Source organism: Anarhichas minor, unplaced genomic scaffold (assembly GCF_050575085.1).
Source record: "Anarhichas minor isolate MPS153535 unplaced genomic scaffold, ASM5057508v1 ptg000126l, whole genome shotgun sequence".
In the NCBI taxonomy this organism is placed as follows: domain Eukaryota; kingdom Metazoa; phylum Chordata; class Actinopteri; order Perciformes; family Anarhichadidae; genus Anarhichas; species Anarhichas minor.
Window position 1 is genome coordinate 465,612 of NW_027466572.1, and position 16,531 is coordinate 482,142.

At 41.8% G+C, this 16,531-nt stretch overlaps 1 protein-coding gene across 1 annotated transcript; it reads right to left on the minus strand.

Annotated features, from left to right (window-relative positions):
* Positions 1–219: 219 nt before the first annotated feature.
* On the minus strand, positions 220–10,225 carry LOC142941032 (arf-GAP with Rho-GAP domain, ANK repeat and PH domain-containing protein 1). Its single transcript, XM_076083277.1, is given in 26 exon segments — positions 220–264; positions 363–504; positions 1,085–1,190; positions 1,592–1,801; positions 1,880–2,094; positions 2,205–2,250; positions 2,583–2,784; positions 3,733–3,832; positions 3,936–4,062; positions 4,169–4,213; positions 4,343–4,442; positions 4,565–4,633; positions 4,774–4,956; positions 5,526–5,611; positions 5,957–6,156; positions 6,461–6,725; positions 6,857–6,977; positions 7,058–7,118; positions 7,354–7,458; positions 7,805–7,909; positions 7,985–8,138; positions 8,231–8,350; positions 8,546–8,832; positions 8,834–8,975; positions 10,003–10,061; positions 10,143–10,225. Coding segments are annotated over 26 exon segments (3,378 nt in total).
* Between the last annotated feature and the right edge of the window lie 6,306 nt (positions 10,226–16,531).

Genomic DNA, 16,531 nt, shown 5'->3' on the forward strand with positions numbered 1-16,531 from the left:
TTTCTATGAAGACGATGTGACTTTGTTCTAAGAGAAAACGGTGAAGTTCCACACTTTATATTTAACATGATCAATAACCTGTGAACCAAATGAACAGTCAATATTTCACCATTTAACAAACAACTGAAGGTTCAATAAAAGAGTAAACAATGTTTTTAACCTGACATCTGATCTCAAACCAACTGTCAGGACTCAAAGACGTCTTTGTCTTCTTGGTCTTCAGAAGACAGTGATCTGTTCTTCCTCCTCCTCTCTCTCAGGCGTCTGCAGAGATACAAACGTCTCAAATGTTGATTTATTCATAATGAATTCAATGTGGGACACAGAATCACAGAGAAATTATATATATATCTATCACTCACCAGAAACAGCAGCGTGTGGTGGATGATGAACTCTCTGGTAAGTCTCAGCAGATCCTGGTTCAGAGTCTGAAACAGAGTCGGGACCAAAACCAGAGCCAGGTTCTGAGCCGACATCCTGTTGACCTGAGAGAACACCTGGACACTGAGGAGGAGAAGAGTCTGAAGTGAACTCATGTGGGTCTCATGTTTAGGAAGACTTGGAAAATATTCTGCACATTTTATATAGTATATAAATATGATCCTGTTATTTAATGGTATGAACTGTTTTTCCAAAAAGTCACATTTTGAATATTTTTATACAATTACATCAGCCTGAAAAAACATGTAATTTGTGTGTAATTGTACATCTAAAATCCACTTAATTAAACCTCTAAATGACCACAACTAGTATTTAATATCAGAATACTGACTCCCTCTGCTGGACAAAGACCAGTACTACATGTGTATATACAGGTGCATCTCAATCCTAAACCCCAGAGAGTGTCTATGGACCTAAACCCCAGAGAGTCTATGGGGTATTGTCAAGAGGAAGATGAGACATCAGACCCAGCAATGCAGACGAGCTGAAGGCCCCTATCAAAGCAACCTGGGCTTCCATAACACCTCAGCAGTGCCACAGGCTCATCACCTCCATGCCAAGCCGCATTGATGCAGTAATTCATGTAAAAGGAGCCCAGATACACAGATATATATATGTGTGTGTGTGTGTGTGTGTGTGTTACATGTAGAAGTGTCCAAACAGTGCGTTCAGTGTTGCTCGGTTGTCGTCGGGCAGTTGCCGTAGCAACCGTCGGTAGGCTGAAAACCTGGAGCGTTCGTCTGCATTCACTGAGAGAGAAAAGTACAGTGAGTACTACTGTAACTACTGTAGCCACTGTAACTACTGTAGCGTAACTACTGTAACTACTGTAGCATAACTACGGTAGTGTTACTACTGTAGTACTATAGTTACACTGCAGTAGTAATGCTACAGTAGTAATACTACAATACTCCTGTTACTACAGTAGGAGTATTGTAGTATTATTACTGTTACTACAGTAGTGGTATTGTAGTATAACTCCAGATACTTCCACTACTGCTTCTGATCTACCACGACATCTTCACAAATACTGCTGTAAATACTACTGTACAGTTCCTGTGATTTATTCAGCCTGACATAAATCTGAGCTATGTTTACTACGCATACTTTACGGTACAAGTAGTAGTATATGTACATGTAGAGTACTAACTTGCAGCGTGGGTCCACTGCTGTCTGTCTCTGTCCGGGATCAAACTCTCCTGCTGGCGGACATATTGTTTGAGGGCGGAGCCAGCATCTAGAACACCCTGCTCATCACTCTCCAGAGGGGCGGAGTTAGGTGATGTCATCAGAGCCTCCACCAATCGGGTGACTTTGGTTGCGAGGCCACAGCGGCGGTACACGCCGTCAACCTTCAGACCTGAGAGAAAGAGACAATGTCCCATAATTCTTTGCATATTTGTAGTTTTCATCTCTAAACGTGTAAATATAAACTCACCGAAGGTCGTGATGTGGGAGATGCAGCATTCGACAGCCAGAGGCACCGAGCCCCTCGAGCCCACGTCCATCACCGGGTACAGATACTGACGTGCTGAGCTCTGATTGGCTGCCGGAGGACGCCGTGGAGCTTCTCTCCGATTGTTCAGAGCTCTCTGCAGGTGGCTGAACCAGGACCGACAGCTGAGCTGCTCCTCGAACCTCAGCGACAAACTCCTGACGAGGACAAAGAGGCATCCTGTGATGTTACGTACACCTGGTGACCTCGGCCAATCAGAAGCCGGGAAATATTAGTAACTAAAGCAAGAATCACGGAGGTTGCACACCTGTCTGCCGTCACTATGGTGATGACGTTTTCAGTTGGATCCATTACTGAAAAAGAGTTTTAGCGTCAGATTTAGGGATCTTTTTCAGACCAAGTAAAAACATGTTTATTCATAAATCAAACATACAACATGATGTTTTCTGATATTTTAACATTCAACTTTGTGTTTTTCTGATACAGAGTATATTTTGTTGTACGGAGGTTTTAATTATACTCATACTCTACTCACCACACACGCTATCTAACCTAAACCCGGGGTTATAGATTATTTATCTATAATTTCCATTACAAGAATGAATGATACAAAAAGTGCATTGAATTAATCAGTAACTTCAACATGTTGCAGCAGGTGGAGCTCGAAGGAAATTATAAAACTTACCATGATGACTGAGCATGTCTAGATCCATCCTCACAGCCTTCTGTGTGTGTCTGTGGACGGGATGAAGACTGACTCCATCCTCCAACAGCAACAACCAGGCATCACAATGACTCAAGGCTCCGCCCACATTAACTACATGCACTTTACTGACTGCAGAAGCTCCACCCACCTCTGCATAAGACACCCCCCCTGGGAGAATCACCTGGAAACAAAAACTCAGGTTACCCTGATACCTACAACTCAGGTTACACTAGTGACTATAACTCAGGTTACACTAGTGACTATAACTCAGGTTACACTAGTGACTAGAACTCAGGTTACACTGATGACTAGAACTCAGGTTACCCTGATAACTATAACTCAGGTTACACTAGTGACTATAACTCAGGTTACACTGATGACTATAACTCAGGTTATATTGATAACTAGAACTCAGGTTATATTGATAACTAGAACTCAGGTTATATTGATAACTAGAACTCAGGTTATACTATAGACCAGAGGTCTTCAACAGGGGGTCCGCGGCCCCTAGGGGGTCCGGAGGTACTGCAGGGGGTCCGCGGAACTTTTGGTTGATTAGACAATTAAAAAGAAAAAATGTGTTTTGTTTTTTTCTCTAAACATGAATGTGTCCATTATTGTAATAGTTCAGTATTGTATGAAAGATAACAGGTATGTTTATGCATGGCAGTGGCACTAATAGGCGATCACTCATTTTTCATTTCCACATTCATGTTTAAAATGAAAACATCAATTTGAATAGCTTGTATGCATGATTATCATGCAATTGACAGACAATGTTGATATTGGCATTGGTATCAGCTGACAAGGTGTGTTTATAAATGGCAGTGGCACGGCCTCCCTACTCACTGTATCTTGCACATGTTTAAAATAAAAACATGAATATATGAACCTGTGTATTATTTGAATAGCTTAGTATTGAATGCACAATAAAGAGGTATGTTTATACATGGCACTAGGCCCAGTTTAATATAAAACATCCCTGCTCCATCTCTCTATCAGTTTGGGGGTCCTTGGCCTGAAAAACGTTGAAGACCCCTGATATAGACGTCAGTAAAGTCTCTGAGGGTTCAGGTCTTAAGGCCTTAGGGGGACACCGGGACTTGGACTTGGACAAACTCAGGTGTACCTTCAGGATGTGAACCAGGTGACTCAGCAGCGCCTCTTCGTTGTCAGCAGCACAGATCAGCTGACTGCTCAGAGTCACCATCTCAAACTGATGAGCCGGTCTGACAACACACACAGTGGTAAATGAGGTATTAGCTGTATTGGTAGTACTAGTGGTATTAGTAGTACTATAAGTATTAGTATAGCTTGTATCGTAGTATTTACCCGTCTTTGAGGAACACAGACAGAATTTCTCTCAAATCAAGAACGTCACACGCTGCCGAGTCGTTTTCTAACGAGAAGAGAAAACGATCTTCCTCCAGTTTACCGTGAAGCTCCTCCTCTTCCTCAACTGCGCACACACACACACACACACACGAAAAGAGTTTAAAGAGTACATCAATCTGTTGGTCATCATTTTTACATTAGTATTATTATTGTTAGTGTATTTATCCTACCTGAGGGGGCGGAGTCAGGTCTCTGAGGCAGGTAAGATGGAACGTCTAATGACAACAAGAAAAAGATTTGAATAAAGAATCACATCCAGGTGAGTTTATCGAACTACAAGTACTAACATACTATTCATACTGACATACTAACGTGTGTGTTTTACCTGTGTGTGTGTGTGTTACCTGTGTACTCATTGAGGCGGAGCAGCTCGGTCTGCAGACCCTGACCGGCCCTCTCAGCCATCAGGATGGGGGAGGGGATCTGAGGGTCTGACTGACGCACCTGCACACACGTAACCTCACTCAGATACAGGACATGAAAGGTGTGTGTGTGTGTGTGTGTGTGTGTGTGTGTGTGTGTGATGATTCTAGGTCATATATGAACAAAGTTTAAAACCATCAGACCTTTGCTCCTGAGCAGATCAGAGACATCGTTTCTTCTATGTCGTCTCCACAAACCACCTGACGCAGCCTCTGAAACACACACACACCCACACACACACAAACATCACAAACCTGGACAGGTGACATTCAATATAAATGATTCATATAATGAGATAATGTACTCTTTACATCACATGCTGTATTTATTTGTGTTCTGGACTGAGTCAGACCTGATCCATCAGAGAGGGTGAGGAGGTCAGAGCATGGACTCGTCTGTAGCAGCCTCTGCTGTATTTATCCTGGATGAACTTAGACCTCTCTATGTCAGACGACCCCGGACTCAGCTGCTCCACCGCCGGCACCACTGAAGCCCACACCTGATTGGCCAGCCGGTTACCATAGGTAACAAACAGCTGGAAGAGAAAGGTGTTAAAGGCCATTTAGGAGTGGTTCAGTCCCCCCCTCTCATCTGTATGAGTGGTTCAGTCCCCGCTCTCACCTGTACGAGTGGTTCATTCCCCTCCCTCTCACCTGTATAAGTGGTTCAGTCCCTCCTCTCACCTATACGAGTGGTTCAGTCCCCCCCTCTCACCTATACGAGTGGTTCAGTCCCCCCTCTCACCTGTACGAGTGGTTCAGTCCCCCCCTCTCACCTATACGAGTGGTTCATTCCCCCCCCTCTCACCTGTATAAGTGGTTCAGTCCCTCCTCTCACCTCTACGAGTGGTTCAGTCCCCTCTCACCTGTACGAGTGGTTCAGTCCCCCCTCTCACCTGTACGAGTCTCAGTCCCCCCTCTCACCTGTGTAAGTGGTTCAGTCCCTCCTCTCATCTATACGAGTGGTTCAGTCCCCCCTCTCACCTGTACGAGTGGTTCAGTTCCCCCCCCTCACCTGTACGAGTGGTTCAGTCCCCCCTCTCACATGTACGAGTGGTTCAGTCCCCCCTCTCACCTGTACGAGTGGTTCAGTCCCCCCTCTCACCTGTATAAGTGGTTCAGTCCAGACCTTGTTGTCCATCTTCAGACTGCGTACCTTCGACAGGTTGCTTCCCAGAGCTCGATGCTGACCTGAGAACAGACTCTGTTAGCATTCTGTATTCAAACCAAAACTGAAATGAGCTTGTTTCAAGTCCTAAAGATGAAAATCTCTTTATCTTGACCATCATCACAAACACAACCGCGTAAATACATTTCAATTGAAACCTGATGTCTGGATTATGTTTTCTAGTATATTTTCTATTCTAATACATAATAAGGAAATGTTCCTAATTAACTAGCAGAAGGTTGATGTTAAACACAATGTTCACAGACAATAGATTTAATTTGTTAGCCGACCTCGCTGCATAATATCTGCTCATAACATCTGACCTCCAGCTCCTGTGTGGTAGATGCAGGTGTGTGATGTCATCGTACCTGCACAGGTATGACAGATGACCAGCAGCAGGTTGACCGACGCCCACTCAGGATTGGCCGAGCCGCAGTCGCCGCACACTTTGTTGTCGGGGTTTTCCCAGAGACGCAGCGCCACCTGGCTGCTGGACAGAGCGCTAAGAATGACGGAGGACAGGCCGTCCAACCATATGGACAGCTCCTTCGACGAATCAACAGACAGGCTAAGGAAGGAGGCGGGACCACAGAGAGACAGAGGGTGGGGCCACAGAGAGACAGAGGGCGGGGCCACAGAGAGACAGAGCGAGACAAAGAGGGGAAAAGAGGGAGAAGAAAGAATGAGGAAGAACGTTAAGCGTTAAGACCTAATACGACAGACAGGCAGTCAGACAGACACATACTTGAAGCTCTTGTATGGAGTGATGAGGGTAAACGAGTGTTTTCCGGTTGGGTTCACCGTGGCCACGTTCAGGTAGTCAGACACACAGACAGATAGTTAGTCAGGAAGTCAGTCAGACAGGTACACACTTGAAGCTCTTGTATGGAGTGATGAGGGTAAACGAGTGTCTTCCCGTAGGTTTCACCATGGCCACGTTCAGGGGGACGGAGAACGAGGCGATGCCCAGCGTGAAGCCCTCCTTGTTGGGGTACATCCAGAGATCATGACCCCAGACGGCAGCGTAGGCTCGGCTCCGAGGGTCCCTGATGGTGATTGGTCCGTGGAGGTCCGGGGGGGCGGGGCTTGGCTGGCCTCGAGTCGCCAGCAGAGACGTGACCCAACCTATTTGAACATCTGGAAAAAACATTAAGAAGACTTCTTAACTTAATCACCTGTGTCTGTCTGAACACACCTTTTCGGTCCAGCAGAGACCGGTAGGAAACCACAGACCACAGACCTGGTCCACTACAGTTCAGGTCTCTTACCCTCATTATGAGCCATGAAGTCATAATGCTTCTTCTTGAAGTAAACTGAGAATCGGCCTTTGTCCTGTTTCTTCACGTTGGTGATGCTGGAGACGTGAAAGAGCACCTCACTGAACCGGTCCTGGTCCACAGAGAGAGAGACAGGCTTGAGAGACAGGCAGACCCACAGACAGACAGACAGACAGACAGACAATAACATACTGTTCGTTTCTTCCACAGAGACATCAGCTGTCCATCCAACGTCGCCCATAAAACATTGTGTCTGTTAGAGAAAGAGAGAAAATATCTGTTTATCATCATCATCATCATCATTTCATTTCATAACAAACCTCCTGAGTCTGTGAGGAGAGATCAGTTCTACCAGGAGCTCACTGAGGTTTGTTATTGATCACTGATTTCAGAGCATCATTTCATGATAACAATGGTAATAATGATGACGATGATGATGATGATGATGATGATGATGATGATGATGATGATAATGACGATGATGGTACCTGAAGCCCTTCCAGACATCCAGCCAGCTGTTTCGGACCACGGCACTCTGATGAGCTGAACTCCCGCTGCCCCCCTTCTTCCTGGACACTCGAATCGTGGCCCCTCTGCAGGACAAACAGCCCAACGTCACACTTTGCATTCTGGGAAATTGAACTAGTTGAGTCCTAGTTTAAATGTGTCCCCTAGTTTAAACGTGTCCCCTAGTTTAAACGTGTCCCCTAGTTTAAACGTGTCCTCTAGTTTAAACGTGTCCTCTAGTCTAAATCTGTCCTAGTCTAAATGTGTCCCAGTTTAAATGTGTCCCAGTTTAAATGTGTCCCAGTTTAAACATGTTCTAGTTTAAATATGTCCTAGTTTAAATGTAGATTTAATATATTCTAGTTTAAATATGTTCCAGTTTAAATATGCTCTAGTTGAAATCTGGACTTTGAATGGGACGTGTTTGTGTACCTTGGAGTCTTCGGTTTCAGATGCTTTCCTGATTGGCCAGCAGGATGAGGAGGGGGCGGGGGTGGCCTCGTGGGTACCAGAGGACCTGAAGGACTCGACGGGAGTCTGCAGAGCACAAACATTGAGGAAGAGTTAAGAGCAGCTTCGTAGTAATACTAGTAGTTACTGTGGTATACGTACTCTTTGGTATTTGAAGACGGGTCTCCTTCCATTGGTCCATCGGCTCCAGAGGGGGCGTGGCTACCTCCCGTATCCTCCTCCTCATTTGATGAGTCGGTGTCTGCTTCGTCTTGGCTCGCCCAGGAAGCCAACATGGTGACGTACGGGGTTTCTTCTTTGATGGTGTGAGCAGACTGTTTACAAACTGAAAAACAGAACAGACGAAGAAGAGTCAGGAGGGTGAAGAGCAGGAGGACTCACGAGAACCAGGTTTCACTGCGTCAGTACCGTCATCCGTCGGCTCAGCAGTGCCCTCTATTGGAGATAATGTGACTCCTGCATTCGGGTCTAAAGATGACATCACCAGCTGTGACAACGCTCCAACATCTGGACACAAACAGAGAGCATGTGGCTCAGCCAATTAGGAGACAGTTTGAGCCGTTCAGCCAATGAGAGCAGAGGACATCAATATAACACCAGCATTTGTCCCCCCCAATAAAACATGATAGTAGCAGAGGACTTTTATTTTGGCGAGGTGCTAGAATGCAACAATGCCTCCATTTGATTGGTCGACAGCCGTACCTGTGTGAGCGGCTCCGCCCCTCGGCAGTGAGGGGGGGTCGGGTGTATCGGTCGTGGAGCTGACAGTAGAATTAGCCACAATGCTAGCAATTCCCGCTAAACTAGGTATTTTAGCTAATGACCTAATGATGCTATCAAAGCTAACAGTGCTAGCAGCAAGTACAGGTGCAGTGGTGGAGGCAGCAGCAGGATTAGCCACAGCGCTAGCAGTTCCTGCTAAGCTAGGTATGCGGGTGGCGATGCTGTCAGCCATGCTGTCTACGGAGGGGGGGGGGCGAGGGCGGGGTGGGGATGTGTCCTCCAATGGAGGCAGCAAATCCAGCCAATGACGGGATGCTGGTGCCGATGACGTCAGTAACGCCGGCCAATGACGGGAAGACGGCTCCGTGGTCCAACCCACCGAGAGGAGGAAGTGGAGGAGCACATTCACCTGAGGAAGAGGACATGGTGACATCATCATCACACATCAGCTGATCATCTGCTGTAGTTCCTTAATCGTCCACTAGATGCTGACTAAAAAACTACAGATCTACACTCAGTAGAAGAATTGCACAGATTCAGTCAGACTTTCACAATAAAAGTCAAATTGAGTTAATGTTAAAGATTAAATCTGGTGCTTTCTTATGTTTTTATATATAATCATCAAATCTTTTGATTGTTCTACTTCCTGTCTGTGGCCCATTGGTTCCTACTGAAGACGTAATATAGGAGGAAAGAGTGACTTTGTTACGGACTATTTTCAGCGGCGGATTAATCCCCATTTGGTGCTAATAAAAACAACGAATAAAAACAACTTGTTTGAAGAGTTTTCTATCATGTGACCTTTCCTTCAGCTGAGATTCTTCAGCAGGCAGAAAACAAACTGGTTTCAGACGATCACCAGTTCAACAACAGGAACAAACTGGTTCAACCTGCTGCAACACGTCAGCACTAAAAATAAACCGTCAGTCAGACCTCAGATCAGCTGTTTGACTCGCAGCGTTTCATTTTACTCCTAATATTAAGAATTAAATCTGATTTATCGTTTCTGTTTTTATTGTTTGACTTTTAATTCAACTCGTTTCACTTCTGACTTTCAAACTGACTCAACTTCCTGTCTTAACTGAAATCTGACTGTTGGCAGCAGTTGATGAAAATCAGTCAACTTACATGTCAGTAAGCTTCCATTAGAGAGGTTATATAATATGTGTTTGGGTGTGTTTTACCTGTCTTATGTGGACATAAATCTGATTACAGTCACATTGTTGGGACTCAGCTTCCTATAACAGGGACAAAGGTTTAGGTTTTTGTAAGGTTTAGGTTACGTTTAGGATTAGGCTGGTAGCGGTTATGGTAAGTCTCCAGGAAATGAATGTAAGTCAATGTAATGTCCCTAAAAGTCATTAAAAAACACCACTGTGTGTGTGTGTGTGCATGTGTGTGTGCGTGTGTGTGTTCGTTCATGTGTGTGTGAGTACCTGTGCTCAGGTGAACCCCATTTGAGCAAACCGGTTGTAAAGTTTCACCAATCACATCTCTGAAAAACAAACTGTGTGTTTGAATCCAACTATCCACTTTGTGAGTATGCGTGTGTGTGTAGGTAAAAAGGTGAGCTGACCTGTCCGAAGAGGAGGCGGAGCCAAGACTCTCCCTCATGTAACGAGTTCGAGGCTTAGGGACAGGAAATGGAGGAGGAGTCATCTGCAGGAGAAGAGACAAGAGGCGCTGACCAATCAGGAATCATCTTTGTCTAAGGAGAAGACAGCTGTGTCCCATCATGCACCAGGGTGAGTTATAACAACAACGAACATGGTTTACAGCTAGACTCAGACAGCTAAGGTTGCATAAGGAACATAAGGCGAGGGGACAAGGACATGTTCAAGGAGCCAAAATACAGATTTATCAAGGCGGTGAGAGACTCTGAGAATTTGCAACACCAGCTCTCAGCAAGTGACTCTGCTTCTGTCTGGAGACTCGCAGACAGACCACCAACCACAAGACTAAAGCCCCCCCCCCCCCCCACTCCATGAATGACCTCCGCCGGGCAGACGAGCAGAATGAGTTCTACTGTCTCTTTGAAAGACAATGAGACAGTCCTGACACCATCCACCAGCCCCAGACCACCAGGTCCCCCTCCCCCTGCTCATCAGGGGCCCACACCTCTGTAGCACCCATCCCAGTGTGATGACACCACCATCATTGGACTCATCTCTGGTTGGCATGAATCCACCTACAGGTGGGAGATGGACCATCTGGTGACCTGGTCTGAACAACTTAGAGCTCAACGCTCTAAAGACGGTGGAGTAAATATAAAATAATAAACGGTTCTGGTTCTGATGGTGAAAAACTAATGAGGTCCGGACCGGTTTCTGTTCAGAGGTTCAGATTGAAAAGAAGGTTCTCTTCAGAGTTCTCACTCTAAAACTCAAAGCGTCTTCAAACTATGAATGAACATCATGCTGTATTGAAGAAGACTTGAAGCTAGAGATTGAGACCATAAACTCATGTTTACAATGTTTACTGAGGTAATAAATCAAGAGAGAAGTAGAGTAATTTTCTCATAGACTTCTATACAACCAGAGGAGTCGCCCCCTGGTGTACACTAGAGAGAATGCAGCTTTAACACATGAAGCTTTGACTTCACTTAAAGAACTGGAGGGTAGTCTGATTCACACGTTCATCTAAACTACAGAACATCTACTAAACTACAGAACATCTACTAAACTACAGAACATCTACTAAACTAAACAGCATTGTCTAAACTAAACAGCATCGTCTAAACTAAACAGCATCGTCTAAACTAAACAGCATCGTCTAAACTAAACAACATCTACTAAACCAAAGAACATCGTCTAAACTAAACAACATCGTCTAAACTAAACAACATCGTCTAAACTAAACAACATCGTCTAAACTAAACATCTACTAAAATAAAGAACATCGTCTAAACTAAACAACATCTACTAAACAACATCGTCTAAACTAAAGAACATCTACTAAACTAAAGAACATCGTCTAAACTAAAGAACATCGTCTAAACTAAAGAACATCGTCTAAACTAAAGAACATCGTCTAAACTAAAGAACATCTACTAAACTAAAGAACATCGTCTAAACTAAACAGCATCGTCTAAACTAAACATCGTCTAAACTAAACAGCATCGTCTAAACTAAAGAACATCGTCTAAACTAAACAGCATCGTCTAAACTAAACATCGTCTAAACTAAACAGCATCGTCTAAACTAAAGAACATCGTCTAAACTAAACAACATCGTCTAAACTAAACAACATCTACTAAACTAAACAACATCGTCTAAACTAAACAACATCGTCTAAACTAAACAACATCGTCTAAACTAAACAACATCTACTAAAGAACATCTACTAAAGAACATCTATTTAAACTAATGAACATCTAAACTGAAGAACATTTAAACTAATGAAAGTCTAAACTAAAGAACATCTACTGAACTAAAGAACATCTACTAAACTAAAGAACATCTACTAAACAAATGAACATCTACTAAACTAAAGAACATCAACTAAAGAACATATATTTAAACTAATGAACGTCTAAACTGAAGAACATTTAAACTAATGAACGTCTAAACGAAAGAACATCTACTAAACTAAACAACATCTACTAAACAAATGAACATCTACTAAACTAAATAACATCAACTAAACTAAAGAACATCTACTGAACTACAGAACATCAACTAAACTAAAGAACATCTACTGAACTAAAGAACATCTACTAAACTAAAGAACATCTACTAAACAAATGAACATCTACTGAACTAAAGAACATCTACTAAACTAAAGAACATCTACTAAACAAATGAACATCTACTAAACTAAAGAACATCAACTAAAGAACATCTATTTAAACTAATGAACGTCTAAACTGAAGAACATTTAAACTAATTAACGTCTAAACTAAAGAACATCTACTAAACTAAAGAACATCTACTAAACAAATGAACATCTACTAAACTAAAGAACATCAACTAAACTAAAGAACATCTACTGAACTACAGAACATCAACTAAACTAAAGAACATCTACTGAACTACAGAACATCTACTGAACTAAAGAACATCTACTAAACTAAAGAACATCTACTAAACTAAAGAACATCTACTGAACTAAAGAACATCTACTAAACTAAAGAACATCTACTAAACTAAAGAACATCTACTAAACTAAAGAACATCTACTGAACTAAAGAACATCTACTAAACTAAAGAACATCTACTAAAGAACATCTATTTAAACTAATGAACGTCTAAACTGAAGAACATTTAAACTAATGAACGTCTAAACTAAAGATCTACTAAACTAAACATCTACTAAACAAATGAACATCTACTAAACTAAAGAACATCAACTAAACTAAAGAACATCTACTGAACTACAGAACATCAACTAAACTAAAGAACATCTACTAAAGAACATCTATTTAAACTAATGAACATCTAAACTGAAGAACATTTAAACTAATGAACGTCTAAACTAAAGAACATCTAAACTAAACAACATCTACTAAACTAAACAACATCTACTAAACTAAACAACATCTACTAAACTAAACATCAACTAAACTAAAGAACATCAACTAAACTAAAGAACATCTAATAAACAGATGAACATCTACTAAAACCGAGAGTGCCTTGACAGTATCTTGTATATATTTATTTAATGTCTTGTTTTAAATCAGTAATGTCTTGTCTTAATGTTTTTATATATTTATTACCTGTTGCTGCTGTACTGACTGATGAGTCGCCAACTTAATTTCGTTGTGTTTTTACGATGACAATAAACATCCTTATCCTTATCTACTAAAGAACATATACTAAACTAAAGAACGTCTAAACTAAAGAACGTCTAAACTAAATAACATCTAAACTAAAGAACGTCTGAAATATAGAACATCTGAAATATAGAACATCTGAACTAAACAATACAATGTTTACTGAGGTAATAAATCAAGAGAGAAGTCGAGTCATTTTCTCATAGACTTCTATACAACCAGAGGAGTCGCCCCCTGGTGGACACTAGAGAGAATGCAGCTTTAACACATGAAGCTTTGGCTTCACTTGAAGAACCGGAGGTTGTTTCCTGATTCACACCTAAAGTTTCCACTTGTTACATGCATACAGTGTCTTTTCAAAATAAACTTCCAGCGTAGAGTTACTGAGTCTTTAGGTTTATTAATGTAACTAAACTACTTGGTTAGGCTTTACTAGGTTTGTTAGAGAGCTGGCATTAGATACGCAAGTAAGTTACACAACATTAGTAAAATGAGACAATGTGTTGTACAGGACATGAACAGGACTCTCCTGGGTGAAAGTCCTGAGTTTGTTTGATCCTGTACTTGGTCAGCTGCTCTGAAAACATGAAGTTTACATTAATAGTTCAATATATTATTAATCTTAACAGTAATAAACTATTAATGTAAAAGTCACAGTGATTAATAATATATTTAACTTTTAATAAATAATACTTTGAATATATTTTCAGAAGTTCAGTCAATAAATCAATAAATACTTTTCCTCAGATTTTCTGCATCAACTGAATGCTTACTGGTTACTGTGGCGATACTTGAGTAAATGTAGCTACTTAGTTACTCTCTGTTAGAAGTGTAACGTTTCTCAAACAAAGAAGAAATCATACTGAAAACATGAATATTAATACGCCTGAAACAACAATAAGAACCACAGAAGAATAAACATCATGACTTCACTTCTTACTTTGTTTGAGCTCCTCAGTGACGGCGAACACCTGAGATTCCTGCTGTTCACCTGTCGTTCTGCCCTCCTTACCTGTGTCTGTCTTTTCACCTGATTTCTGTGTACCTGTTTACCTCTCTGACTGTTTACCTGTGTACCTGTTTACCTGTCTGTCTGTTCTGTTGTCTGTGTGTGGGTAAATGTTGAAGTTTTCTGCTTCACATGTTGAACGTCCTGTTTATGAACTACCTGCACTCATAAAAACTGAACCGTCACTTCTACTGTCTCCAGGTCTGTGTGTGGCTGTGTTAAAGGGTTAACTCACATGGAGACAACAAGAGCTGTGATTGGGTAACAGGTACACACCTGTACAGCTGAATCAATCAGCTGTCAGGAAGATGATCAGGTGTTTTAACTGCCAACGTTTTTACAGTGAAACGTTCAACAGGTTCAACCTGCTGCAGGAATGTAGGTGTGTGTGTGTGTGTGTGTGTGTGTGTGTGTGTGTGTGTGTGTGCGTGCGTGTAGTAACACTTACGTACGTTTACAGCTCAGGTGAGGCTCATTCAGCTGACAACCCTCCAGTCAGCACCTTCAACAGAAAATCAAACACAACCGCAGCACCTAGTGGATGAGGAGGGTCGTCACATGACAATCCCGAGCTCTGACCACTGAACCAGAGATGGTACTGAGATGGTACAGAGATGGTACTGAGACGGTACAGAGACGGTACTGAGACGGTACTGAGACGGTACAGAGATGGTACTGAGATGGTACTGAACCACAAAGGTCATGAAGCCAGATAGCCCTCCCTCCGACACCCACCGCAAGCAAGTAACCATTTGTAACACTCTTCCCATCATCAGTGGTTAGATAAATAAATATATATATCACGATGTCTAGTACTTTATTCATTGTACTTGTGTATTTGTGAACATTTTACATGATTGTCGGCTCATCACATGAACTCTTTGCACGTTTCTGTCAGCAGATCGTTTGATTGTAAAGAATCAGAGTTTAAGAGGTGAACTTCAGTTTCAGGGCCTCATGAAACTTGAGGACGTCTTCTGGAGTCAGTCGGCACCGTCTCATCATCATTTGCTCAGTTACCAACTTCTCAAACTTCTTAAAAATTGGATGAAGTCTGACATTGTCTCACTTTGACGACAATGTTTCTGATTTAATATAATAATAATTAAATGAACGCTATTAACACTAAAACATACAAAACTGAAAGTGTTATAAGATTTGTTCAACATGATTTTGATATATTGATAATCTGCTGCTCAGCTTGTTTGATTTAGTATTTATTTTACAAATTAACAGAAGTATCTGCTTTGTGTTGCATCTTTATTAAAGTGTTTGAGTTTAAAGGATTGAGGTTTTGATGATTATTTTAAGGTATATTTGTTCATGCAACAAACTTTAACAGTTCAAAATGTTTTATATTATGATATAAAACTACAATAAATAATAAAACTACATAAACTACTTGAAATGAAAGAAAACATTAAACACATTTTAAATGTTGTTTGAGCGTAAATAGAGAAGCAGTAGTTCAGAAGTGAATCTGAAACCATCTGTTTTAACTTCATGTGGACTTGGAGAGTCCTGTGTGGGTTGCTGTGAGAATAGGGTAAACCCAGGTTAGGGTTAACCCAGGTTAGGGTTAGGGTTAACCCAGGCTAGGGTAACCTGGGTCGTTGCTACATTTAAACATCACAAACACGTCGGCCAGTTTAAAAAGACCAAGTATGAATCAGGACAAATCAAACTTGATTTGAAACAAGTCGTTTTAAATTTTACTGTCAGATGTCTTCAAAGAAAATTAAAGTTTAAAAAGTGAATCCTCATGTTTTTTACAGTTCAGTCCTTTAAACATCGAGTGTAAAACTGAAACACAAACAGAAGCTCAGCTAAAGGTTCTTTACAGTGTGGAGTTTAAATTCAATGAAAACTTTTACCCTGACAGTAAATAATCATGTACTTTTACTCTGCTGTGAGTACTAGTACTGAGTATTACTGATACATATCTGACAGAGGACTTCAGGTTCTGGTTCAGGTTCTGGTTCAGGTTCTGGTTCTGGTTCAGGATCAGGTTCTGATTCTGGTTCAGGTTCTGGTTCTGCAGGGCTCATGAGGGGAACGTAAACAGGTGAGTCTGAGGCCACCTGGTGGACGAGTGAAGGATAACAACACAGAGACAGACGGCGATAATATTACTGCTGTTAGTAAGAGTTGAGGAAAATATCAGTGGGAAATATTTAAAAAATAT